At 47.5% G+C, this 25,846-nt stretch overlaps 1 protein-coding gene across 1 annotated transcript; it reads left to right on the top strand.

The window, feature by feature from the left end:
* The first annotated feature begins 12,550 nt into the window (after positions 1-12,550).
* On the top strand, positions 12,551-24,101 carry LOC104628981 (arylacetamide deacetylase). Its single transcript, XM_010298301.2, has 5 exons — positions 12,551-13,181; positions 20,043-20,265; positions 20,506-20,575; positions 20,922-21,093; positions 22,246-24,101. The coding sequence occupies exons 1-5, from the start codon at positions 13,044-13,046 to the stop codon at positions 22,852-22,854; spliced, it is 1,212 nt and encodes a 403-aa protein (XP_010296603.2). The 5' UTR covers positions 12,551-13,043; the 3' UTR covers positions 22,855-24,101.
* Positions 24,102-25,846: the final 1,745 nt, after the last annotated feature.

Raw genomic sequence — 25,846 nt, 5'->3', positions numbered from 1 at the left:
GCCCTCCCCTAATGCATTAGTATTTACTGCGTGTTTCATCGCGATGAGTGAACATCAGCTGGTTTGTTCTGAGTAACTGGCCAATGCTTTGTGATGATTTTGGTTCCTTCAAACCTCTGTGGCCTGGCCTTCCCTGAGATTTCCGCTGTTCCTCAGCTCCAGCCTGGCCGCAGATGCTGGGAGAACATTGGTTCAGTATGTCTGGGTCTGGCTGAGAGCAGGCGGTGCGCAGACGTGGAAAAACAGATGGGGGGGGAGAAGAAAATATGTACCCAAATGAGATTATTTTGGGTTCTAGTTTTAAATAAGTTTTGTGTTTTATTTTAACCCAGTGAATGGTTTTGTTTGTGATAAATTGAGAGAATGAAAACTAGAATGTTAGTGTGAGATTGGCTTTAAGAATGCACTTATTGGGAAAATAAAATTTCATAATGATAATCTTTTTGGAAACACAAAGACGAAGTATTTAGATTTGCCAGTTCTGTGAATGCACTGTGCATGTGATATCTGTGGGACATGCAGCTACTGCTCAATTTCTCATGCTTTCAAATTTAATTCTAACTGAAAGTTAGTAGCAGCCTGCAGTTAAGTCTTCCTAACATGAAGCTGCTGCTAAAACCAGTTCCTACAGGCAGGGAAATTACCCAGGCTCTTCCAGAGCCTTTCTGCAACTTAATCACATACCACTGCTTTCAAATGCTCTCATAGGATGGACCTTCTGTTGGCACAAACTGAATGTGACCCACGTTTCTTCAGGGTATTAAGATGTTCTGAAGATCAATAAGAGATTTTACAGCCTTTCAGAGAGTTGTGTAGCTTTACCTCGGTTGAGCCTACATTTTCCCACTAGGCATAGGAGTTTGAATGCATACTGTGCTGGCAGACAGCTGATGCGGGTATGACTTCAGGTGAGGAATAATTGGTAGCCCAACATTTTTAGCTTTCTTTAACCTTTGTCTTGCACATATAAATGCTGAGTATTTGTGGCACTCTGGCTAAACCTTCTCTTGCATAAAGAAATGTCTCCGGAGCCTTTTGTGTTAGTATTTTCAGCAGCTGTTGAGAATTACTCCTGGTTGTTTTCCTTTCCCTCCCCTGTTCACAAGAGGAACAAATTAAGAAAGTCAAGATTTGCTGCTTCAATAATGAAAGAGAAAACTTTGCCTAAAAAAAGCAGGACTAGTTTACATGATGGGGAGCGCCTTTTGCAGATCCCTACTGAAAGGTGTGTGTGTGGCACTTCTGCTGCAGGTGCTGGAAGGATATCTTTGGGGAAGAAATATCTTTGGGGGTAAAAACATGAAATACATCAGATGGTGAGGGGCAAACTGTGTCTACAATCGTAGGACTCGGACAGCAAACCTGTTTCTGCTAGTTATTTTTCCTTCAACATTTGGAGTGCCAAGCTGTAGCACAGGCTGTTGCCTGCGTTGTTCCTGATGTTTGTAGGAATGTTGCTGTGGCTGTGTGTTTGTCTGTTATTAAATGCTGTAAAGGTTCAGCTAGAGAGTAGTTGTGCTGATCGTGGGATATATTGAAACATTTGAGGCAATAGGGGAAAGCATTCACAACCTTCAGAAAGAATTCCTGGTTAAGGTTTTTCCCTGTCATGATCGGGGTATGGTCTATTCTCCCTTGAGATTGTTTTTGGGTATATTTTTTAGCAGATAGTCTGTTGTGCAGCGTCATTGATCAGCAGCGCAGAAAACTGAAGCGTTCTGGCCAAGGAATAGCTTGCTAATTGGTACAGGTCAGACGTACGGGCACTGGGGAGCAAAATCCACAGCAAATGGACTGAGTAAGGTTCTTAACACAATGCGAACCGTTAGGCATAGTAAGTACACAAGAAGGCAACGCTTTCCTGAAGGCACTGTACTCATTCAGCACAAGTAATGTAATGAATTTTAGACTGAGGAATACTATCTAGTAAAGCACTATCTTCGAAAGATATCTTAAACAATTTCTTCAGTGTTATCTTCAATTTAACAGTTTATGGACTTTTCATACCTATCTGAAATAGGTATGGTCGGGGCAACATGCCGATAGAGCTGACAAATGCTGTGGTCAGATTTGTGGTATCACAAAATACACTGCAAACATTCCTGTGAGAATAAAATGGGAAATAAATAATTAACGTTAATATGGGAAAAATGATGTCCAGACCCAAGGCTCAAGGACTGATGCTTTCAATAGTTTATTGTCTTTGCTTATGAATCAAGCTGTAATTTGAACAACGGACCCTATGCCTTCTCTTAGTTCGCGTGTAACAAAATAATTTCAGAATATTAGACAAGCAAGTGCAGTTATCTGTGCTCCTTAATATTCCCCTTACTTTGACCAGGCAGCTCATGCTCTAAAGTCACTTATTTTTGGAGCTGTATAGTTTCACATTTCTGATTGGAGTCAGTCAATTCAAAGTGGATGCAACTGATGTTGAAGCGCAAGCTGGAGATGTCTTTAAGGGTATTTGCCTGTTAGCTCTGACGCCTCTGCTCCCCGACAGGTTTGGTACTGGATCCCCGGTAACTGCTGCGAGGGTCCGTCAGTAGTCAGGACTGCTCCAGGAATGCCTCCAGTCTGTCCTTGGTTTCTTAAACTGCAGTGCTCCTCATTTCAAAGCAGATTTATGGGGAACAGTCACTGAACTAATTTTTGTTCTAATTTATGTTCTACAATCTTTGAACATGCCTCCTGTTTTATTCTGTTCACGTAGCTTAGCAAGCTGTACAAATTAATGCAGACTAGCTAGGGTACACGTCCAAGTCTCTGATGGGAGACATCTTTATCTGCTCTGGCACTCTGCTGAGCACGCTGTCGACGTTAGTGGAATACAATTTTAAATAAATAGTAATTAATGTATGTACGGCTGTCAAACTGTGTAAAGTATAAATCTCGGGAGTGGAGAGTTCAGGGAGGCGAGAGGAAGCGTGCATGTGTGCTTTTTCAGCTGCTAACGGTACTTCTCTAAGTGTACGTTTTCCAAAGTGCTGCCAAGCAGGGAAACTGGGCTGGCGGCGTCCGCTCCCAAGTGACGGCGTTAGCACTCAGGAACTTGAACTCGAACTCCATGCAGCTCTACAGTTAGCAGATGCACAGGCTGCTGACAGGAAGGAGTTCAGCTTAGACTTCATAAACTAAACACTGCAAATTCTAGAAATGCTGAATTGTTACCATAGACAACTTGTGCTGTGTTTTCAAATATCTCTCTGTAGACACTTCAGGTGATGTGGAGAAGTCAGACAAGGAGCTGAAGGTTTTTTCCTTTGGCACCATGGTTATGTACTGTCTTTATTTTTACAAGCTCTGGGAAGGTGGTGATGCCTTGATCAACTTAGTCCGTGTTGACAGTCCATCACAGCAAGGCTGTTTTCTTGGGAAAGTGCTTGTGTTTGGCTCCCCTTCTGTTTTTCACCGAGTGGCTCACTTTCTTTGAGTATGGTTAAATTTGAAATTTAAGCACTTACACCGAACAGACTGGTACGGAGTGGCGTCCTGGCAGCAGGTAGTTACACAGGCTGTGTTTATGTGGGCAGTGGGAAAAGTGCTGGAGTCCTGAGGGTAATGACTTGCTCAGGCAGCGATGTCCTGCGATGAGGGGTGCTGGTATGGCCACGCAGCCAGGCTCAGGTTCCACCAAACTGTGCTCCTCCCCTGCCGCCTTTGTCATTGCTGCTACCCAAAGCAGCACTCTCAGGAGCCGAGAGCAGCGGAATGAAGCAGGTTTGTGTTTTGGCTGCTTCAGCATAGATTTTTCAGAGCAGGTCATACACAGCCATGCTGACTTCAGACAGCGTTACGCTGACAGGAAAGCTGGCACAGAAATCGGTCCGTACCTGTCACGCTCATCTGAAAGGGACATAAAGCAGAGCACCCGCTCTGGTGCGCTGCCCTGCAGACGTGGTGCTCTGAGCTCCGCACAAACCCATGGTGTGGCTCCAGGAGCTGTGGAGCAATCGCCGCTTCTGGCAGCGTGGCTCTTCCTTGTTTCATTTGCAGAGTTGAAAGCACACAGATTCGCATGGGTGTTTGAACACATTCTGGTGGTTACTTTAATTAGGGCCATTCATTTCTTAGTGCTGAAGAGTCTGACTGGTAAAGGCTGGCCAAAGTCTAGGAGGTGCCAACATGAATAGAATCTGCTGGAGAAACAGCTGGGAACTGTTTCTGCTGGGTGTTTCCCTGCTGGCCAAGGATTGCTTGGTCTGTATCGGTACAAGCAAGCTGTGAACAGTTTACTACCATTTCTTACTTCCTTGTCAATGAAATTCCTGATACTACTGCGTATTTGGTTTAATAATATCTGATCCAACAGAAATGGTTGCTTTCTGATAGTCCCGTTCACTATGGTTTTAGCTGCTTAATAACGGCATCAGAGTCCCTCCAGCATGCGGAAATCCCCATCCTTGTTTTCCCTTTTTCCTAATTTTGGAGAAAGGGAGTGGGGGCAGTGAGAGCAGTGTGTCCTCAAGCTGTACAGCGCTGGCTGCCTTCCACAGCTGGTTTGGAGAGGAGCTGGGACATTCCCAGCAGAGTTGGAGGGATGCCTTGGCAGGACAGGCTGTGTCTCTGTATGCAGCCAGGCTACCGCAGTCTGCAATCCCCTTCGAGTGACTCGTCCCGCTAGACTTCATGGCTCTTCTGACCCCTTGGATCTGTGTGAGTCAGGAATACCACAAGCTTCCCTCTCTGAATTTGTCGGCTGTTATATCAGGAAAGAACCTGCAATCGTTTCTCTGACCTCGTGCACAGGACAACAGGGCTGCCCCCAGTCAATGGTCTTGTTGGGCGTCTGGAGCAGCGGGGAAGAACCAGTCCCCTGCCCCCAGAGCAAATGGGAACTCATATAATCTTGTATATACTCTTCAAAAACCTCTCCAAGCGTTCATTTTGAAAGATTAACAGCAGAAGTAACTAAATTCTGGTTTTATTGTGCTTTTTTTCTTCAATCTGCTATTGAAATTACATTTCAGAGCTGCTCTGTTGCTTTAACAGTGGTTTAATCCCCCAACTGCCACTGCAACTCAGTTGGAAAAATGACCAGTCCTCTAATTCGAGTAATGCCTTGTCCATTCATCGTCCTCGGCATGCCCGTTGACTCTGCAATCCCAAAGCGTTACTAAGGTCAGAATTCAGCCTTAAATATGTGTTTCTGCATGTGTATGTGTGTATATTTGTACATTCATAAATTCAAATGTAAGTTTGAGTAAACAAATCTAAACACTCATTTGCTGAAAACATTTACCAAATGGTTTCTTTCCTTGTTTGTGGTCTGCCAGGCAGTCATTCCACTTTCCCAAATGACTGCTTTGGACCTAAATTTTATCAGTACTGCTTTAGTTTTATGTAAGATTCCTGCTGATTGTCTCTCAGGTTTCTCTTCTCTACTGGTCTTTGTTCCCCTGGGATGGCAAAGCTAACTTTTCAGCAATCTGCTTCTGGATCCTGAATTCAAAAATAGTGCTTGTTGTAGTAAAAATGAGAAACTACGTGAGGACTAGAACTATGTGAACATTGAAAAGGTGGAAATTAGAGGTGTGAGCAAAATGCATCTGTTGCTCTAAGTTTGGGTTTCTTAAGTTGTTTTGAACTTTGAAACTTAAGGTAGGACAGAAATCGGCGAAGGTGGTTTAAAGTTATGTGTAGGCTTCTGCTTAACTGAGACGTGGGGGGGTTATTGACTTGAGCTACCTCCAAAGCAGTGCCTGTTTTGGTTCAGAGCGAGATGGCTCTTGTGAAATAGTGCACCCACCGCAGTTCTGCAGCTTTTCTCCTCTGAGGGTGTTTCCTCACTTGAGAGAGGAATGGATATGGATGCAATGAGTGAAAAAATGAATTTCACTTGCTGTTTGAATTTCACTTCTGTTTGACTGGTTTCACCAGGGGAACGAGCTAAATGGCCATCGCAGCCCTTCTGGCTGAGGGACTCCTTACAGCGTTCCGGGGCGAGGTCGCATGGAGCAGGAGCAGCGAGGTGGCAAAGGCTTCTGGCTGTTGCCAACCTCCACGGGTGGTGTGTGTCGGTCGCCACGGGCTGTTCTCAGTCAGCCCTCTTGCAACCTGTGCGTGTTTTGCCACAGCCTTTGGGCTCTGGGCTAACCACCGGCACAACAGTCTGTCGGAGACCTGTGGCGAGTGGCGTCGTGTTTGGTTGGGTGTTGTCACTCTCTTGGTATCTGATGAAAGGCTGGTATGTTGGGTGGTAATTTCTTACCTCTCCCTGTGTTTCTATCGGTTATGGCCTAGTAACTTCACCTTTAAGGGTAATATGTAGACATAAATCTTAAATTGATTTATTTTTTGGTCATGGAAAACCCATCAGAATTCAGGTAACTAAGGAGGAAGTGAAGGAAGAATTCTGGTAAATAACTTATTGAATATCCCTCCATCCAGTAGTCATGATGACTTCATGCTCTTACTAGAACTGAGAAAATACTTGATTTTTCAAGTCAGTGGTAAAAATGAAAGCAAAGCTGGAAATCAGTATTTTCAGAACAGTAAAAAGACAAAAATATTGCTACCTTTTTTCCAAATGGTAAAAAGTTGTATGTTTGAACAAAACACTTCACTTTGAAACATCAAAATAAAATACTGACTTGAAATCTTATCTTATTCTGATGATAATATGCTTTTTGGACTGAACTGGGAAATGTTTGATCAGATATTGTAATCCTCTTATGAACCTAGCATATTTCTGGAATTACTGCTTTGTCATGTGTTCAGAAATACTGCATGTGTTAAACTTCAGCTTAGTTGTTTCAGTGAATTGCTTTTTTCAGTTCAGAGTATAAATATATTCTCAAATAAGACATTTTGTTTCCATTTATACAACTTACGATTCAGTAATAAACAACAGATGGAAAAAAAATATCCAAAGTCTCTTGTATAAAACATCTTGTGAATGCCATCTCTTTATTTCATAAAAACTGGCCAATATCCAGTTCTATAAGCATCATTAAAAAGTATGGATAATAACAATGAAGAAGTAAAAGTAGAAATAACTGAATGAAGCTCAGTTAAGTGATACAAAACATAGTACTAGCTTCTGAATATTGAGCTGGAAGCTGCTCAATTCCCACTGAATCCCACCACGTATATTCCACACAAAGCCGGAATTTCCAAACCTCTTTTGTAGAGAATGGGCAGAGGTACGCAAGAGTCTTTCATATCCTTTTTCTGCCCCAAAAGATAAGCAAGCCAATTTGTTCTCTCTCTCAAAAATCATCAGATTCACTGTTTGCTCATCTCCATCAACGCTGCCTCCCCGCTCAGCTCTCTGCTGGCCAGGGCAGTTGGGGTCTGGAAGCCCAAGCCTGGAGCCCCGGTAAGGGAGCAGCACCGGGGCTTCTCCTGCGCACCGAGCGCTCGCCGCTGCTTCTGCCCAGGTACTGGCGAAGGACAGAGCTGGTCAGGGCAGCAGCGGGGAAGGCAAAGATCCATGTCCTGTTGCCTGAGGTCCCCGTGGGAAACCTGCTTTATGGCGTGTCCCCACAAGGTGGGGTGGGTGGGGGCAGCTGGGTGTGACTGTATCTGCTCCCAGGGCACTGGGGACAGAAGAGGGAAAACTGCCGCAGCCGGGGAGCGGGGTTGGGGCATGCTTCCTCCTTGTGCCCGGCTTCCCACGGTGCGGTCCCCTTGCTGGGAGCGGGTCTCCTCCTGTCCCCAGCTGAGGACTTTGCCAGCCTTGTGATGCTTCGATCTCCTGCTGGTGCCCCTACTTGGGGCCCTGGCTCTCTCCCCTTGCGCATGTGCTGAAGTTTGGCATGCAAAGGATTTGTCCTCACCTTTGGGCAAACAATCCTGTTTTGCCTCTGCTGCTAAGTCTTAATTCCCTACAGGGAGGGCATGAACCATAGCCTTAGTTTGCTGAGACAGACTGGAAGACAGTTTGATTGTGGTGGGACAAGCAATATGGTCCCATGAAGCTCTCGAAGTGCTTGGTATGAAATGCAGCCATCGGAGCCACCAGAGACTCAGGACAACTTGCCATTGCAACACTTCAGTTTGCAGAACAAAATGCAGCAGTTTATCCTGGAGGGTAGGATGGCTTGATAAACCACAAAATATCCATTGCTTAAATTATTGATGTCAACAACTACATATTGCGGTTTGGTGTGGATTTTCTTTCATTTGCTTTAATGTTTTGCATTGGTAAGCTGGTTCCTAAGTAGCTGTCATGCCCTGCTCGTGTGTGTGCTGGATGATACAGCATGTGTGGTGCTGCTGCCTTTCGAAGGGTAGTTTCAGCCCCACACTGTTCTAATTATACTGATTGTTTAGTGGATCTCAGTCCACTATTGAAGGACAGAAGAGGAGATTTTTGCTTCCTGCTACAAGGTTGTGACTTGTCTCAGCGCAGGCAGACGTGGACAGTGTTTACTAGCTCCAGTGTTGCTTTTCATCCTTTCCCCTCGTTCTTGGAGTCTCTGGGTGACAGTCAGCGCTGGTCCTTGCCCTGCTGAGAGAGGACTTGGAGAACCTGTATTTCTCACCGGGTTGTGTTCACTCTGGAATACTGTTGTTCGGTGCAAAGGAAAACTTCTGCAGTGCTGTGCTGCCTCCCGGTGGCTTTTCAGTTTATTTCCTAAAATACTGTATTGGAAAAAATCACTTTGGTGTATGGCGTAACTAACTGGAGCACTTATGCTTTTCCGTTCATCCCAGCACAGTGGCTACAGCCGTGAGCACCAGCAGCGGCTGGCAGAGGTGCCCAGGACATCTGGCTGTCTCCCGCTGCAGCTGGGGATGAGTTTCTGCCCTGCCAAGCTGGCTGCCCACGCTGCCAACCTGTCCCTGGGGCTGCAGCTATTTTTTCCCCGCACCCCCTTCAACACCCGTGTCTCCATCCTTTACCCCCAGAGCCCTGCCCGGGTGATCGGGCACCGGCGGCTGGCTGTCCCCAACCCAACGTGTCTGTTCCCGGTAGGTGTGGGGTGGTGGCGTGCCCTGACCCCCTACCACCCAGGTGGGTAACCAGAGCGCTGTGAACCTGCTGAGGCACGGAGCCCTTGGCTGCTATTTTGGTAAGCTGTGACTCTGTACCCCAGCGAAGACGTGACCCTTCTCAGTGCTGATGTATAAAAACAGCGTGGTTGTCACAGGATCAAATTAGTGTCTATCTTTAACAGCACAGCCACCCTGCAGCTCGGGGGGTGCTGTCACTGCCAGGAGCACCCCTCGGTCCAACCAGCATGGTGCCGGTTGGTAGCACGAGGTAGTGCACGGGTAGGGCGAGACCCCCAGGGCACAGCCCGGGCAAGGGCTGCAGGTCACTGGGGTCCCGGGTGCGGCTGGTCAGGGGCACCGGTGCCCGTTAGTGCCCCCGGGCCAGGACAGACACAGGGACTGTTCTGTGCGACCCAGGGCTCAGCTGTCATCTGCTAAACCTCTCCCAGTTGGGCTCTGCCTATGAGAGCCATTTAGACGATCAGTTTTGGAGAGCTGTGTGCAGTTCATGCAAATGATATGCAAATTACCATGCCACAAACCAAATGAAGGAAAAAATTCAAGGCAGTGATGGGGTGAGTGAGGTGGGCACATCCCTGCTGGCACGTATGGGTGACCCTCAGGACTGGCACTGCAGCTGGTAGAAGCAAGCAGCCTGTGTTTTAAAACTGTGAGGATGCTTGTTATTCCGTAAGCAGCAGACCAATAAAATCGTAGACATGAAATAAATGTAACGATAGATACATAAATGTAATGAGCTTCTAGCACCTTTCCATTTCACTGACAAGCAGCCCCAAGTGAGACCCCCACTTTCCCGGGAGTGCCCTGCGGCACTTCTGCCCTCCTGCCTTAGGGCCGTACCCCCGTATGGCTACTGCACCTACGCTGACGGGCAAGGACAAAGAATTATTTTGCAATTAGTCTGACACTAAAAACTTTATTCAAATTGCTTATCTTGTCTTCTCTAGAAATAGATCCTATTGACAATGGCAGCCTTAAACGTAGATGAGAGGATTGTACTACAGTCTTTGATCAGTTGTTTGTTTAGGTCTTAGATTTTGGACTACGCTATTACTAGGGGCTGAGTCACAACCAGGTTATACTCAATTATTTCCCCTTTAGGCTAGACAATACTTTTTTGTGCTGGACAGCCTTGGAAATGTGTCCTGCTTTCAAGAGGTTTATTTCCCGGTGTGTTTTCCTAAAGCCAGCGGTGTCCTAGGAGCTCTTTGAGCAGAACGTGGTTGGCCTGGATGATTCTTTCCCAGTAATGCTGTGAGTGCAGTCAGTGGAAATGCAATAGGAGTGAGAGAGGTGAAGAGACATTGCCGTTACAAACAGATGTAAGTTATAACCCCACATATTTCTTCCTTCCAAGCCACAGCTTGAAAATTCAATCTGCTGTCCTGATAGTTATTTTTAGCAGGGCTGATTTATTGAGGTAGCAAGTCAGTGTCTGAGCTGGTTCATGCAAGTCTTCCCATGGCTGTGCAGTACGCAGTGACAGGCAATCCCGACCGGCATCGGCTGCGTCACGGAGCGCACGGCTGTGGCTGCAGAGGATGCTGGCTCTGGGCAGGACTGCGCTCCGACTGCTGCTCTTTCCTTTGCAGGTTTAGCCCTGGCTTTAGTCCACTTAAGTTTACATTAATTTTTTTCTTTCCTTGTTTTCTGAAACACCAGTAGCTTGGAATACATGAAAATGCAGGAGATAGGAAGGAGGGCACACATGCTGCAGGACTCTCTTGTTGGGATACTATATGTGGGAAGAGCAGGACAATGAGGCTTGTTCACTTTAGAAAACAGTGAGTAGTGAGAGACTGCGTGATGCAACAGCAGCTGGCAGTGGTGGGTGCTGGTGCAGGGCTCTGAAAAGCAGCAGCAGCGTGGAGGCTGGACGGGGTGGAACACGAAGGGTAATCGCTGCATGGGAACTGATTTTAACGTTCACATGTTTCATGTGGCACCCATCCCCTGTTTGAGAGGGGTCGTGTGCTGTCTCAGCGGGTCCCTTCTACTGAAAGGGCTCTACTAAAATTGTCATGAGATGGGTACTTCCCTATTGAAGCTGATGCATTAGGCATGCCTTGGGTAAATGGTGAATTCAATTTATTATTGTCTTTATCCAGTATCGCTGTGATAAAGGGTAGGTTGCTGCGGTGGTTCACTGGAGGGCAGGAGGGCTGGCTCTGCCAGAGATTAGGAGATGTTGGTGTCCAAAGGCTAAGCGCTGTGAGCTCCTGCCTAAGCCGAAGGTGAGCTCGGGGTAAGGACCGCGCATAGTCTGGGCTGTAACTGCACGGCCGTGCTTCAGCTGGAGGGTGGCATGGAGGAAGATGATGAAACATTCCTGAAGGGTGACAAAATGAAAGACTAGTTTTGCCATAGTTCCAGGTCTGGCCATGTCTTCCTCCGTGCTGTCTGCAGTGCCGAAACAGTGAGCCGTGGTGGGGCAGAGCAAGCTGTCCTGAGAGCTCGTGTCGCTCCTGGGGAGGGGCAGAGGGAGCACAGGGCTCCTTCCTCCGTTCCTTCACCGGGCTGGGCCTCTCCTCCCCTCCTGCCTGAAACCCGGTTCCTTTATCTGCGTTCTTCCTTGCAGCCCCAAAACTAGCCCCTGAGGAACCGGTGATCTGAGCTGTAGAAAAGAAGAGATGGGCCTTGCTGATCCGCGTGCGCGTCCAGCCCTGCGTGTGCTAGTGCGTGTGCACCCGCTGGGAACGCAGGCTCAGCCTTGCTGCTGCTTGCACCCAGGGTGGGGGGTGTCGCCTCCGTGGGACTCTATTCACCCACCCCTCTCCCCTGCACCCGGCGCTGGCCTCCAGGACAGGAGAAGTGACCACAGAGGGGTGTTGTCTCTTGGTTGGAGCGGTGTCACGAATGTCAGGCTTTGACCGACTGTTGTGCTGCAGAAGGACCGACGCAGGAAAACAGGGTGTCCTGTCCCGGGCTGAGGAGGGATAGCACGGCTGGATTTTTAGAACGCTTGAATGTTTTGGAGGTGCCCAAAACTTAAATAAGGAAAAGCTTTGAAAGATTGACAGCTCCTTCTCTGCATGTGCACTGGTGACACGCAGGTCAGCTTTCGGTCTCCTGTGATGCTTTGTGCTCTCTGGTCCTCCAAAGGATGCTCCAGCCCCAAGGGCTGCTCAGTCTGAGAACAAGTGGTGGTGCTGCTTTGCACTTGTTATTTCTTTTGCTGAAGTTTTAAATTTTAATTGAGCTTTTTACCTCTTCAGTTTATCTCTAAAGCAGGGCTGTCGGTGCTGTAACCATTCTTTTTACCCCTCCTTCTGTGTGCATGCCTGTGCTTGCAGTGTTTCCTTAGTGGAATTATCATCACCTGTTTGAGTCCACCCTGTGCAGAAGCGGTTGCTTCTGGGAGATGCATAGAAATCTTTTAATCCCGAGAACAGTGGCAATTAAATCAGATCTTTAAAATATTAACTAGAAGCCCTGTAAAAGACTTTTGCTTCTGCCAAAGCTGCTATTGCATAATGGATTTGGTCTGTTAGTACACAACGGAGGGTGCGCTTTGTCAAAGCAGGAGGTGTTTGTTGCTGCCTGAGACAGGGCAGTGGGTTACACGCTGCCGTAGCCTGATCCCGCTGGGTATCTCTGTAAGCTGGGCTGTGTCTGAACGGCCGCGTTAGGAAGCGGCAGCTAATAGCTCCTGGACGTTCAACACGGTTTTTGCATTCGAGTGTCACCTTGCAGCAGCCCTCGGCTCACAGGGCCCGTTCTGTTCCTTATGTTTCAACTGCCCCTTTCCTCCTGAGCCCTCTTGCTGGCTGCTGTTGCCAAACGCAGGAAGGGAGGTGTTGGGGGGTGTAGCAGCCCCGATGTTTAATCTGGGGTTGAACTACTGGCTGGGTCAGCTCTGAGTGGCTGAGCGCCTTGCTGAAGCAACATTTTTTTTTCTCGGGAGCTGCAAGGCAGAGTAACCTCTGTCCCGGGTGATCCAATGAGAAATCACCTCCTGGCCGGGACCCAAACAAAACACAGGATTAACTTTGCCCTGCGTGCGTGTGCTGGTTTGTGGCTGTTAAGAGCTGGCGAGAGCACCCACCCCCATCAGCCTGGGAGGAGGTGATCCTGGAGACATGGGAGCCAAGCTGCTCTGCCTCTTCCTCGCCTCTGCCCTCACTGCTTACTACATCTACACCCCCCTCCCTGAGGACATCGAGGAGCCCTGGAAAGTGATGCTCGTCACGGCTGGCTTCAGGGCTGTCGGGCATCTGGTGAGTTTGGCGCGGGGCTGGCCCAGGGGCGAGAGCTGCGGAGTGGAGGGCGTTCTTGGTGGCTCCGCAGCTAACAGATACGGCGATATATGTCATACCTGGCAAAGCGTCATGCTTAGTGAATACGCTAAGGGAAGGACGCTAGTATCTGAAATTAAGGATTAAACTTACTGTAACTATGACTATAAATAACTGTATGACTATAAATAAACTTAGAAAAGATTTAGTTGAACGATCTTGAAAAAGGACATTGAGTAACTGGAAATGTGATCCGTAATGTAAATATGGATAGGTAAGTGCAAACGTGTTTATCTTGCTTTACGATCCCTTGTAGCTGGAGCACTGGTCCTTGAATTCTTCCTGTTTCCCAGAACCTGTCTATTGAGCTTCCTCAGAAGTGGTGTATTGGGTGTCAGGGAAAGGGAAACTAGAGCGCTGCTTAAAAACTATTCATTCTTGTGGTTTCATAGGAATCTGCTGGCAGAATGAGCCTAAAAACTACACAAAGCTAATTATAGGGATGACAATTTCAACAGGCTCTAGCATTAACATATATATCTATATCTGTCTTTTAACACCACTGTAATCTTGCCTACCAAAAAATGGTATCTAGCTGAGGAGCACAGAGCCATATGTCGCAGTCTGGAAAGGCAGCGGTATCGTACCCTGTCTGTAGTTGTATGGCAATCTTTACTGACAACACATCCTTATGTCTTTCCACGCTATTTTTATATACATTACATCCCCGGCTTCTGCTTCATTTCAGTCACGTTATGTGGCCATTTCAAACATACGTAAATAATCTGTGAGGCTGCGTGCCCTGCAGAAGTAACGGTGCTGTAGTTCCCAGCTCTCCAGTACGTTAGACTGGGAGCTGTTTTGAATCCAGCCTGTACTTAACATACAGCAGTGGCTGCAGCAGCGTAACTGAAATCTAAAAACAAGGTCAAAGATGAAGGTTTGGAGGAGGAGGAGGGGGGCTGGGAGTTGCAGACATCTTTCTGGGTGACTACAAATGTTTTAAGACTGCTTTCTTCTCCACTATAAAATAGATTGCTGCTCCCTGGGATGATCTTGTATCTCGTTTTCTAGTATTACCTTGTTTATTGACTTCTGTTCCCCTTGGTGCTCAGGATTACTCTCATTTTCTTAGCCAATTTCAAAGCATTTATAAAAGCCTATGTTAAGGTGTAAAAATATTAAGCCTAAAATAATGCCAAGTTTTCCCATGTGCAAATGGAGTAGATAAAGAAATTACAGCAGCTTAGAAGGCAGCAGTGTGTTTTCATTATGCCTGGCATCTCCCTGGAGGTTTGAGGTCTGAGTGGTGGGAGATGAAAAAGCAGTGAGAGTCTGCAGATGCACTACTGGAGAGATCTTTCTTCTCCAAAGAAACTAGGTGGTAGGAATCCTTCTGGGAGGAAAACAAACAACACTCCCTCCACCCCCCTAAATCCTACCCCCTCAAAAAAAACCCCAAAACAAACCCAAGGGAAAAAACAACTAGAAAATAAGAATCCACTAAGCTTCTCTCCAGTCCTTCTGTACATGAAATGCAATTCTCTTTGAGAGGTTTGGCTTTGTACTGGTTAATTAAAGCTACTGGAGTAAGAAAAAGATGTGTTTGGTGTCATTAGTCATATTCCAGCTGGGCACAAGAAGAGTTGGGGGTTGTTTATCATGACCTGCATCAAGTGCCTGTTCCAACTTCAGCTCTAAACCTGTTGCTGCCAGGAGAGAAGGGTTAAAGGGTGACAAGTCGGTAGGACAGTCTGAGAGCAGAATAGCTCAGAAAGTCATAAAGAATAGATCTCACCTGAGATTTCCAGCAGGGTGAAAGTGTTTAGTATGTTTGTCTTCAGATGGTGCATTGCTTCTGTGGTAATGTATTAGTGTAAATCATACAACATCATATTCGGAAAGAAAGCTCTAGGTTTCTGCTGTGCTCTTGATACAAGGACAATCTGTTATTCATCATCTATTCAGCTGTATCATAAGTGGTAGCAATGAGGAAAATTGCAATTCTGCTGTGTTAATTGTGTGACTAACGAAACGTGCCTGTGGTGACTATCTGCAATGTAAGAACAAACACTGACGCAGTGCCGCGTGTACTCAGAAATAGCGTGGTCGCTGGGGACGGACCCTGGGGCCCCTGCAGAGACCTCAGCCTGGGCTCTGTGGCTTTGAAGGCCGGAAATTGATGCTGCAGAGTTTGGCTACGTGGAGAGCAGTGAGTGATGTGTACAAACCAGCGGAGCACTCTGAGGGAGGGGTGAGCTGGTGGGACCCTTTCTGCAGCCCATGCTCATGGGCCGTCTGCTCCTGGCACTCTTCAAGCACGACCTCTGCCAGCTTTCCGTGAGCTGCCTTGCTGCTTCCCCTTTTAAATCCCCTTTTGGAGGTAGCCTGCAAGGCGGGTACGTGTGCAGGTCGCTCACTTCCCCAGGAACACCTCGTGTCTGCTCACGTGCTCAGACCCCCAGCCTTCAGCACAGCCGCGCTCGGCAAGCAGCACCATTTTCTTTCAGTGTTGGAGGATTGTGTGTTTGCAATTTAACATGGAGTTGGTGTCTTTTGTGGCTGTGGCGTTGGCTGCCTGTTAAGCCTAAATCTGCTACCAGCAGCAGTGGTGCAGGGCAAGTGTGTTTTGTAATTGTGCTCCAATCTTATGCAGAACCGTAATCCCAAGGCACTTGGACGAAGATAGCCTCCCTGGAGCTGCACCGGTGCAAATTAGATTTGAGATGGCTCTACGGTGTCCTAAATATGTTCTGAGCGGCCATCCGATTATGGGGCAATGATTTATAATTGCTTAATAGTACGTCTAAATTTGCAGAGGAGACCCTATTTTAGTCTTTGACTCCCTGATGTTGGTTTGAAAAAAGGGAAATACCACTGCCACCCTCAAACGCTCCTGACCAGGAAGGTCTCTGCAAGCACCCAAAGCAAGCCATGAAATGGCAATCTCTGTCCTCCTTCACCGTCCCTGCTTTAATAGGGGAGTTCGCCAGCCCCTGAGCCAAATTGTGCAAGATTTCGGGTTTCCTGGCCTGGGCGAGTAAATGGCTTGAACAAAACCTGTGCCAGTCCCGGGCTGTTTTTGAGGTCTCTGCTGGGCATGGCGGTGAGCGCCGAGGGGCTGGTCAGAGGCTGATGATTAGACCATGCCCTGAGTCAGCCCGGGGGATTGCAGCCGTGCTTGGGTTTCGTGGCGTGCAGGAATCCGTTCGTGCCCACCCCATTGCAGAAGGGAGGCTGGGAAGGTCTCCGTTGGTGTGTTTGGTGTAACATCTCACATCTACGTGCTGTCTAGCTGGGGAATAGCTGCTAAGAATAGACCAGCCGGTTCCTGTGGTGCTGGAGCACGAAATCCTTCACGTGTTTTCAGAAAGTACCATGTGCAGGCAGCCTAAGATAAAGCACATGAAGAAAGTGTAAGATGCAATGCAAACGCCTCCACCTGAACCATTGCCTGTTCAGGTGAATAAGCTGCTGAAGGCAGCGCCGGGCGCTCTGCCTGCCTCCCCCGTCAGTAAACGTTGGGGTTTGTCCTTGCCGCCACGCTCCCCGCAGGGAAGACGGAGAAAGTGACTGTGGAAAATGCTTTCCAAAGCACGTGGAACACGACTCCAAAGGTGTTGGTTTTCCTCTTAGCCCATAAGGTGCAGTAATCTCAGATCTGGGACAACGAGGCTTTTCAGATGAGGGTGTGATTTCCTTTCGGTTTTAGATGATACTGGCCTTGAAACCACAGGCGGTAGGCTGGTGGTTTTCCCCAATGTAAAATGTCCGCTTGCAGAAAACCCAGCTCGGAGAGCATCGACAGCCTCAGTCCTGAAGCTGAGGGAATTCCTCCCGACGCGGGGGAATTTCACAAGCTCAGTGGAATTACAGCAGGACTCACTTTGACCTATATATTTATTTTTTCAAGATGCTAATCCTCAGGGAAAATACGACAGCTGAGAAATATTTATGTAAACTGTGTAATCGCTGTGGATAAAAATAAGCAGTTTTGGCATGTGTGTATTGTCTTCAGTGAGCTCACGGGAAGGACCTGAGCTGTGTCGGTTACTGCCTGCATGTCTTCACCTCGATTCCGAGCCACGGAGCTTGGCTGTGCTCCCGGCATCACTTGGTCCGAGCCCTCAGGGAGGTCACTGAAATGCGGTGGCAATCACCATTGAGCACTGGCAGCAAGGCCTTAGCTGTATTCGCTTTTTTCTAACTTCTGAGAGAGTAGGTTATATGTAGGAGATGATTAAAGAATTGATTTAAATGTAGCTTAAAGAAAAAAAAAATTACAAAAGGTGAAACACCTGGGAGAGTTTGTTTTACTGAAGACTTCCAATCAGTTTAAAAAACTTAGGCCTGTTGTTAATTCAATTATCTTCCAAACCAAGCGTTCTGATCAGTTATATCAAAGTGCCATTACAGTTGTATTCTTCATATCTTTTATCATCTAAAAAAATAACCAAACACCCCCCCCCCCCCGAGCTATTCCCTAGTGTCCTGTTAGGAATTAGGCAATGCAATGCTCCCAAGTCACGAGGCGGCCCGTGCTCCTTCACCTTCCCGCTGCAGGCAGCTCCAGCCGCCCGGCGTTGGGGAGGTTCCTCGTCCCGCCGGCACTTTGTGCGGCCGAGATCACGCGCTGCCTGCGGCCAGTCTCCAGCGGGGCTCAAGTTTTGTTTCGGTAAGCGTTCCCACCATCTTCCACTGTATAGAAAACAAAGGCTTTGTTTTTCTTTCAGCCACTGTGACATTATTCTTTTATGTCATTTTGTAGCATGTTACGAATTTTTAATGTGTTTTTAGAATATGTTTCTAATATCCTAAAAGCAATGTGAGAAGTTTAGTTTCTTTAAACACAATTTAATCCAATGAAGAAAGGGGAAAAAAAAGGGGCAGAAATTTGTGAGATTTGTGTATAAGCGAACACCACTCACACCTGTAGTTGTCGCAGTTCCCCAGGCAGCCATGAGGAAACGTGGCGGCTCCTTGGGGGACCAGTTGGTTTTGGAAGGGGTCCTTGGGATCGGCACTTCTAGCACCGTCCAGAGCAAATGCCTCTAGAAACGTTTTCACTTGGGTTCGCTCTTGTCTACCAAAGACTCAGTATAATGAAAGCTAGCACAATTTTTTTGGGGGAAAAAAAAAAAGTTTTATGTTCAAGGTTTAAAATAATCTGAGTGGAAGGGATTCTGAAATGCTTTAATCTGTGTAAACTGTCACGATGTCAGAGCCAAAGCTGCCAAATGTTAATTAATCTTTGGAGCTTGCACTTCACCCACAGCTTTAACCTGTTAGGGTTTGGGGATTTTGTTTTAATTTTATTTAGCATCTTAGAATAGCTTTAATCTAATTTAGAACCATAGCATTTCGTAACAAATGTTTTTAAAACCTGAATTTCAAAGGAAACAGCTTTAACAATATTAAAAGTTGGCAGTTCCTTGGTTCTGAACTCGCTGAACCACATCCCTTTTCTGCTGTTAGGGAGTTCCTGCGGAGCGGGTTGGAAAGCTTTCCTGCCCGTCCTGTAACCCTGCCGGGGGCTCCGATCGTGCCGGGGGCTCCGATGGACCCTGCCCGCTCCACCTCGCAGGGCTGCCCAGGGGCTGGGGCACGCTTCAGATTTCTGGAGAAAAGAACCTTTCAAAAACAGTTAACGCTGTGGGTGTGTCTTATGAATCCCAGACTAGTGCACACATCGGGCAGACAGAGATCCCGGTTAGCATCATCCTTATTCCCCTCCTGGAGGATGTTCCTCCTGGTCCTACCGTGTCTCTCTGGATAAAGGAGTTGCCGGGATCGTCGGGGCTAGCGCTGGGTGATGCCACACCAGAGCTGTGCTTCCGTCGGTTCGTTCGGCAGGGAACTGCCTTGCTGGCAGAGGGCTGCTGGAAATCGGAACATCGGTGCCAGGGTTATTCTTAGCGTTTTATTGTGAAATATCAAACCGATATAAGGAAAGGATTTGTGTGGCTTGGAAAAAGCTGGATCCTTACCAAGGATGATGGAGCAGGAAATAGCTTCAGAAGGTGTAGCAGCACGTGTAGCGTGATGAAATTTCGTCTTGTCTGCTGACCACATGGAATGGACAATAACCATGTGGCTCAGCTCTTGTTCCACTGTTCAGTAGGAGCACTTCATTATATAGAGAGACACAGGGGAGTGGAACTGTTACATGTAAACTGAAGAAATGAAACAGAGCTGGACTGTGTTAAAGTGGCAAAAATAGACTTCTTCTCTTTTAACATCTCAAAGCAGAGAAAATATTTCCTTTTAATAATGTAAGGGTAATCACCTCTAAAGGATGCTCTTTGGCTACTGGGATGGAACTGATCATTAGAAATTATTGTGCAGCTTGAAGTTGAATTGCTATATCCTTGTATTTGTGCTAGCAGCGTCCTTGGCATCCTGAAAGTACTGGCTGGTTTTGCTTCTGGAGTTCACTACAGGAGCAGCTATTACTTGGTTCTGTGGTAACTGTCTGGAGAGATGAGGTCTGACTCGCTAAGCAGCCCCTACCTGCTGGGTATCAGGAAGTTTTGGCTGATTCTGCGTTCTTCTGCATCCTCTGTTGCGTCCTCGTTAAGCCCTGTGCCCATGCTTCCAGCCGTTCTCCTAGCACGGAGGGGTGGTGGCCCCGGGCTGCCCAGCGAGTGGTGGGATGTACAGGAGTCCGGCTGGGCGGCGTGGCCAGGCAAGACAGTGACGCCTGCGAGTCAGCAGCGTTTGGCTTAGCAACTTCTTCTGCAACCTTACAGGCTTGTACAGAACATCAAAAGCTTTGTGGAAATGTAACCTCGGAGCGGCTAAGGCTGTGTTTAAAAGACCGTTTTCCCGTGTCTCGGGCTCTAGGCTGAGGTCGCCGATCAGCTGGGTCTGATGCACTACATGGAAGCTCTGATGCTGATCACGTCTGCCGAGTACGTCGCACCCACGTCCGATGAAAACGTCACTGTGATGGACACCGAGTTCAGCAACGTTGCCGTCCGTCTGTACCTGCCCAGAAAGGCGTCTGACGGGCTGAGGAGGGCGGTGGTCTACTTCCATGGCGGAGGATGGTGCGTCGGACAGGCAGGTAAGCTCTTCTCAGCACCACGGGTCCGTGTGGGAGATCGCATCGGCCCGTGTGAAGCGCTGCCTTTTCTTTTATGGGAGCTGCTGTGGAGAGGGTCAGGGAAATGGTATTTCACCAGTAAAACCAGGTGGAGGTTTTGGAAGGTCACCTGAAAGCTTCTGCAAAGAGGAGCATGCTGCTGCGTGCGTGTCCGTTCTCAAACGTGCTGGAGCGTGCTCTAAGTGACTCGTTTCCTTGCAGGCATGAAAGGCTACGATTACCTGACAAGGCAGACTTCGCACAGGTTAAATGCTGTCGTGGTATCAGTCAAGTAAGAGAGATTCTCCTTCGAGATGGGATGAGGGTTTGGAATAAATTAATCTATTTCAATTAAGCTAACTTTGCAATATCTGTTTTTTTGATCATGTGCTTTCCTGCTAGTTTTAAGTATTTGTAAACAAAAGCTGTCAATGTTGCAGTGGTGAATTGTGGCTGGTGGTTAGTTTGGCTATTGCTTTATGAAACTGGGTGGATAATAAAGTATTTAATCCTCCGGGACAGGCGGTTCCTATTTCTCTGGGCACAGAAAGCAATAAGTATTCACCAACTTGGGCAGATGATAGCAAGCCTTTCCCTTTATTAACAGCAGGCAGTAACACGCTTCTTGCCTCTGACAGCTACAGGTTGGCACCTCAACACCATTTCCCCGTTCAGTTTGAAGATGTGTATTCTGTAACGAAGTTCTTCCTCCAGAGCAGCGTCCTCTCCCAGTACGGGGTGGACCCAGACCGGGTCTGTGTTGCAGGAGACAGTGCAGGTGGCAACTTAGCTGCGGCTGTGGCACAGCAGGTAAAAAGAAAAAAAAAAAAAGCTGGTTTGCTAGCTCAAAATTCTTCTTCTTTTTTTTGGTCACTTTGTGAATGCTTACCAAAGACTGACAAAAACCTCTTTTCAAAGCAAGTGCAATGTCTCTCGTGGTCCGTGTACGCAGGACGTCGTGCAGCCAGCAGGACTGTCAGCGAGGGCTCTGGGCAGGCGAATTTACTTGAGCTGTTTAATGGCATCAAAGTAGCTTTGATGCTATCACATTCTCCGAACCTTTGTACCCTAAAAAAAGGCTCTCTGCCCTGTAGTTACGGCATATATTGCTCTATCCTTAAGCACATTTTGACTGGTTTAGCTATGTTGTTTGAGAAGGGGATTTTAGCGATTTGGGTCGTGTAGATGCAAATAAAAAAGACAACTCAACGTTCCAGTGCCGTTTGATCACACGCGGGTTAGTGCCTTTTGCGCTTCTCACTCAGGTTTGTTAAATAAAGTCAGCGCAATGTTGTTGCTCTCCTGAGAAGTTATTTGGATTGTAATGAATCGTGCTTGGAAAAGGTGTGAATTTGCTGTGGATGCTGAAGGCAGAAGATGAGGGAAAAGATGGAAATTTATTAGTGGAGAGGGAAAACGGATGACGCGTAAGAAATGTTAGTGTTCAATTCTTCACACTTTATTTTGCGTGTGTCTAAAATGCACAGAATCGTAGGCTTGAGTTCTAGCGCCTCCGGGTTAAAAAACCTCAGCAGATGGATAAGCTCTAAATTGTGTGTGAAACGATTAAAGGAGCCTCGGAAACCTGCAATTTTTAAGCTATAGGAATAGAAATTTTATGTAGTTTTAGAAAAAGCATTTGTTACTACTTAGGAAAGTATCAATGCCTCAAAGTCTCAATGCTTCAAAAAGAGTATTTCTCCAATATTGTTGTCCTTCAACATAAGAAATAAAATGAAAATATATTTGATGTTGGAGAATTTTTAATACAACATGTTGTTTTAGGTGACCCGCCATGAATTTAGAATTTCTTTAAATTAATCTATCCTGAATTTATTGATAATCTAATTTTGCTTATGTTGTAACATGTGTGTTACTTCCTTACTTTTAAGATCTTCGGTCAGTGTGAGAGAACCAGCACTTTTTAACTGACTCTGTAATTATTTCTATTTTCTTCTACAGCTGTTAGAGGACTCTGAAGTCAAAACTAAACTCAAAGTCCAGGCTCTAATTTACCCTGCTCTCCAAGCCCTTGACCTGAATTTACCATCTTACCGACAGAATGAAAACAAGCCCATTTTGCCCAAGTTGCTTATGGTCAAGTTCTGGAGTGAATATTTCACTTCTGATTTGTCTCTCCGGGAAGCGATGGCCTCCAACAGGCATGTCCCGCTTGAATCCAGCCACTTATTTCAGTTTGTCAACTGGAGCAATCTGCTGCCTGAAGAGCTGAAGAAGGATCACGTTTACACCAGTCCCACCTATGGAAGCCCTGAGCTCGCACGGAAGTACCCAGGGTTTCTGGACCTGAGGGCGGCCCCGCTGCTGGCGAGCGATGCCCAGCTACGTGGGCTGCCCCTCACCTACCTCCTCACCTGCGAGCACGACGTCTTATGGGATGACGGAGTCATGTATGCCAGGCGCCTCCAGGCAGCAGGCGTTCCCATCGTGCATGACCACGCCAAGGACGCCTTTCACGGGGTGATGATGTTTGTCTTGAGCCCAGTCAACCTAGCGGTAGGGCACCGGCTGCTGAACAGATACATTGAGTGGTTGAACGAGAATTTGTGAGTTGGAAACGTTGCTCTGGGTATGCCTGACTCACGTTCACTGGGTGCGACTGAGGAGCGTGGGAGAACAGGAGCTACGTGAGTTTTTGGGCATGATTGCTGTCTTCGTTGGGTTGCCCTGCAGCGTCTGGATCACAGTGTTTCTCATCTTTTCTGGCAGGAAAATCAGTCTGATTCTAACTTAAGTGTTCTTTCGGTGCTGTTGTCTGAGCTCAGAACCCCATAACCCGCCAGGGCTGCCCTGGGATTTCTCTCCTGGCCAAGACCCAGAGGGTTGGTGTCCCCGACCCTGCTCGCACGCTGCCGGGACTTGCCTGAGACTTGATGTCTTGTCTTGGTTGCTTCTTGTTTCTTCCTATCGCAACGTCTTCATAGCGCACAGGCTTGTGCAAATGGGCATGGTCATTGTTTGCACGCGGGAGGTGCTCGGTGGCCGCTCGCTCCCTTGTCCCGTGGGACACACCAGCGAGGCCCCGCTGCCGCCGTGGGGCGATGGGTGAGCGGAGACGCGGGGACCCGACTGACGCAGCACAAGGCAGGCGGAGGTGAAACCTGCCTGTCGCACGCGGCTGCTGGGTTTGAGCTGCTGTCTCACTCCAGGGACGCGCTTGAAAACTGAGCGTGATGGCAGCAATGGTGTGGATGTTTGGGGGTTTTGGGGTTTGTTTGGGGTTTTTTAAAAAGCATGCCTCTTACTAGGTAATCACTTTCTTTAGTCCTTGTAGTAGAAGGAAATAGTGTAACAAAACAGCGCTGGATATTCATCAGGTAAAGGAAGACCGTGAAGCCTTACAATAGCATTGCTGTGTGTTTTATGCTCTAACTATCAAATAAGTTCTGTATTATGTAATCTAATTATCCTTAAAATTGTTTAGCAGCTTTTACAGACGAATTTTTAAAAATACAATTAGCTTAGCTTTATAGGCTTGAAAAAGAAACACAATTCAGCTGTCAGTCTTGAACAAATACCCTCTATATGTTTTGTGTATTAAACATAAACCCTAAAAGTTTTGAATGAGTGCACGCATCGGTTGGGTATTAGTTTTAAACTGATCACAACACACCACAAACGTGCACTTCTAGCATCCTGCTTTTTTCTTTTGCATAAAAGATACCGAATCTTGAATAGTTCTGATTTTTTCTGAGAGTGTGTGCAGCCAGTTGAGATGGAATGTTTATGGAACGATTGCTATGTTTTCCATCTTTATTATGTTGAATATAAAAATTAAACTTGCCTTTGATTCCAGCGCAATGTACTCTTTGTCACTCAAGTATCCCGTTTATCGGAGAGGAATAACAAGTTGGCGTTAGTACACACGGGAGCTATTGCAAAAGCAGGACCAAACCCGGGGAGATGTATTTGGGACGTTCCTTCCGACGGCGCTGTCCATAGCGCTGCCCGCAGCTCCCGGCTCTCCCGCATGGGGCTGGGCTCCCATCTGCTGCCAGCAGACATCTGGACTGGAGTTGTATCGTTCTCATTTGGAATTAATTACCAACAGCTTTAGTATTCCTGAGGAAGTCGGGGCTTGGGGTTTTGTCTCAGTAACACCTTAGGTCTGACTTTCTACGCAGGGTCACGTCCAGGAGAATATTCCCCCGGTAGGGAATTTCCAACGCTGTAAGTTCTAGTGGGATGAACTGAGTTGGCCTTCAGTCACTGTAAGTGATCCTTTCTCTGAGGCTTACAGGCTGCTTTATTTTTTTTCTTCCATATAAATGGCAGAAAAAGACTTAAGGGAACATTTGGAGAGGACAGTTATGTTGTGTGTGTCAGAGGGATGTGCACAAAGCTGGGATACAAAAGCAGGCATCCCTCAGCGGAGTACGCCGTCACTGATAGTGGTTTGAATTGTTTTCCTTCCCTGCGGGCACCAGGACCAACAAAACGGTGTTAGTCTGGAGCGCTGGGGAAAGCCCACCCCTCACTCGGTGGGTGACAAGGACGGGGACGACAGGAGGGGGGCTGTTCCCAGCAGGCATGAATTAGTGGGGAATCTGACCGAGCAGGCATGGAGGACATAACGCAGCGAAGATGCTGGCAGTGAGGGGAACAGAGTGAAAGACACCTCTAGAAGTGATCTTTCTCACCTTTAGAAAGGTTTTGTACCTGTAAGGTAGTAGACAGATTTATGCTCTAAGCAAAAATGCCAACGGTCTTACAGCCTCCCCCGCGTGTTCTTACAGGACTCTGCTTGGAATGTCTTTGAACCACCAGCACCTAAATATGGATTAAGGGTTGATTGGACTCTATATGGTTTTGATTAAATTCCCAAAATAGCCTTTTTTAGTTGGAAATGCTTGGTAAGGCACAAAATGAGACAGCGAAAATTGCAACGTCAGCATCTCTGGCAGGAGAGAGTGAAGCTGTGGTGAGCAACTCATCCCGAGCAGAAGAGTAAAAACCACCCCAAGGGAAGGCTTTGGTCTGTCTCCCGCTAGAGACTGAAATGAAATTTGCTGTTTGATGGTGCAAGACAAAGCTCGGCATGCTGTAGCTCTGCCCGGCCACCGCTGAACCGTCCTGCTGAACCTGGCCAAGGTGCGGGCAGGCTCACGCCCCTCCTGCACGACACGCCGTGCTCGCACGCCGCGTGGGCACCGTGCCCTTTGCTGCGGGGCCTGGGCAGGGTCTGGTCCCGCCGGCGTGTGCTCGGGGTGCAGCACTGGCCCCTCGCCGGCGGCTCCCTTGGCTTCTCCTTGCAGCCCTGTTGGAGCTCGCGGGGGGAGTCAGCTCCGCTCGTGGAGACCAAACCTTCTGAGGATGCCCAGGCACCCGCGGGGGCTGATCTCAGACTCTGCGGTTCCCCTGTCGCCTCTATAAAGCATGGCAGTAGTAGGCGTATGTGGAGAAAAGGAAATTAATTCATGCTTGCAAGTGAGTGGAGGAAGAAACAAAGCATTCCCTCCCCCAGTTCGGGTGTCACCCTCTACCAGTTTGCTGAGAGTCCTTAACTTTTTGCTGAAGTACTATACTGGTCTCAAGAAAAAAC

The sequence above is a fragment of the Balearica regulorum genome, chromosome 9 (genome assembly GCF_011004875.1).
Source record: "Balearica regulorum gibbericeps isolate bBalReg1 chromosome 9, bBalReg1.pri, whole genome shotgun sequence".
Classification (NCBI taxonomy): Eukaryota; Metazoa; Chordata; class Aves; order Gruiformes; family Gruidae; genus Balearica; species Balearica regulorum.
Note: the sequence above shows the minus strand (reverse complement) of the source record. Positions and strands in the feature narration are given on the sequence as shown.

Coding starts and splice junctions, on each gene's coding strand:
- LOC104628981 (XM_010298301.2), top strand. CDS start 13,044: ATGGGAGCCAAGCTGCTCTGCCTCTTCCTCGCCTCTGCCCTCACTGCT. Junction 13,182..20,042: donor TCAGGGCTGTCGGGCATCTG/GTGAGTTTGGCG, acceptor CTCGGGCTCTAG/GCTGAGGTCGCCGATCAGCT. Junction 20,576..20,921: donor GCTGTCGTGGTATCAGTCAA/GTAAGAGAGATT, acceptor TGCCTCTGACAG/CTACAGGTTGGCACCTCAAC.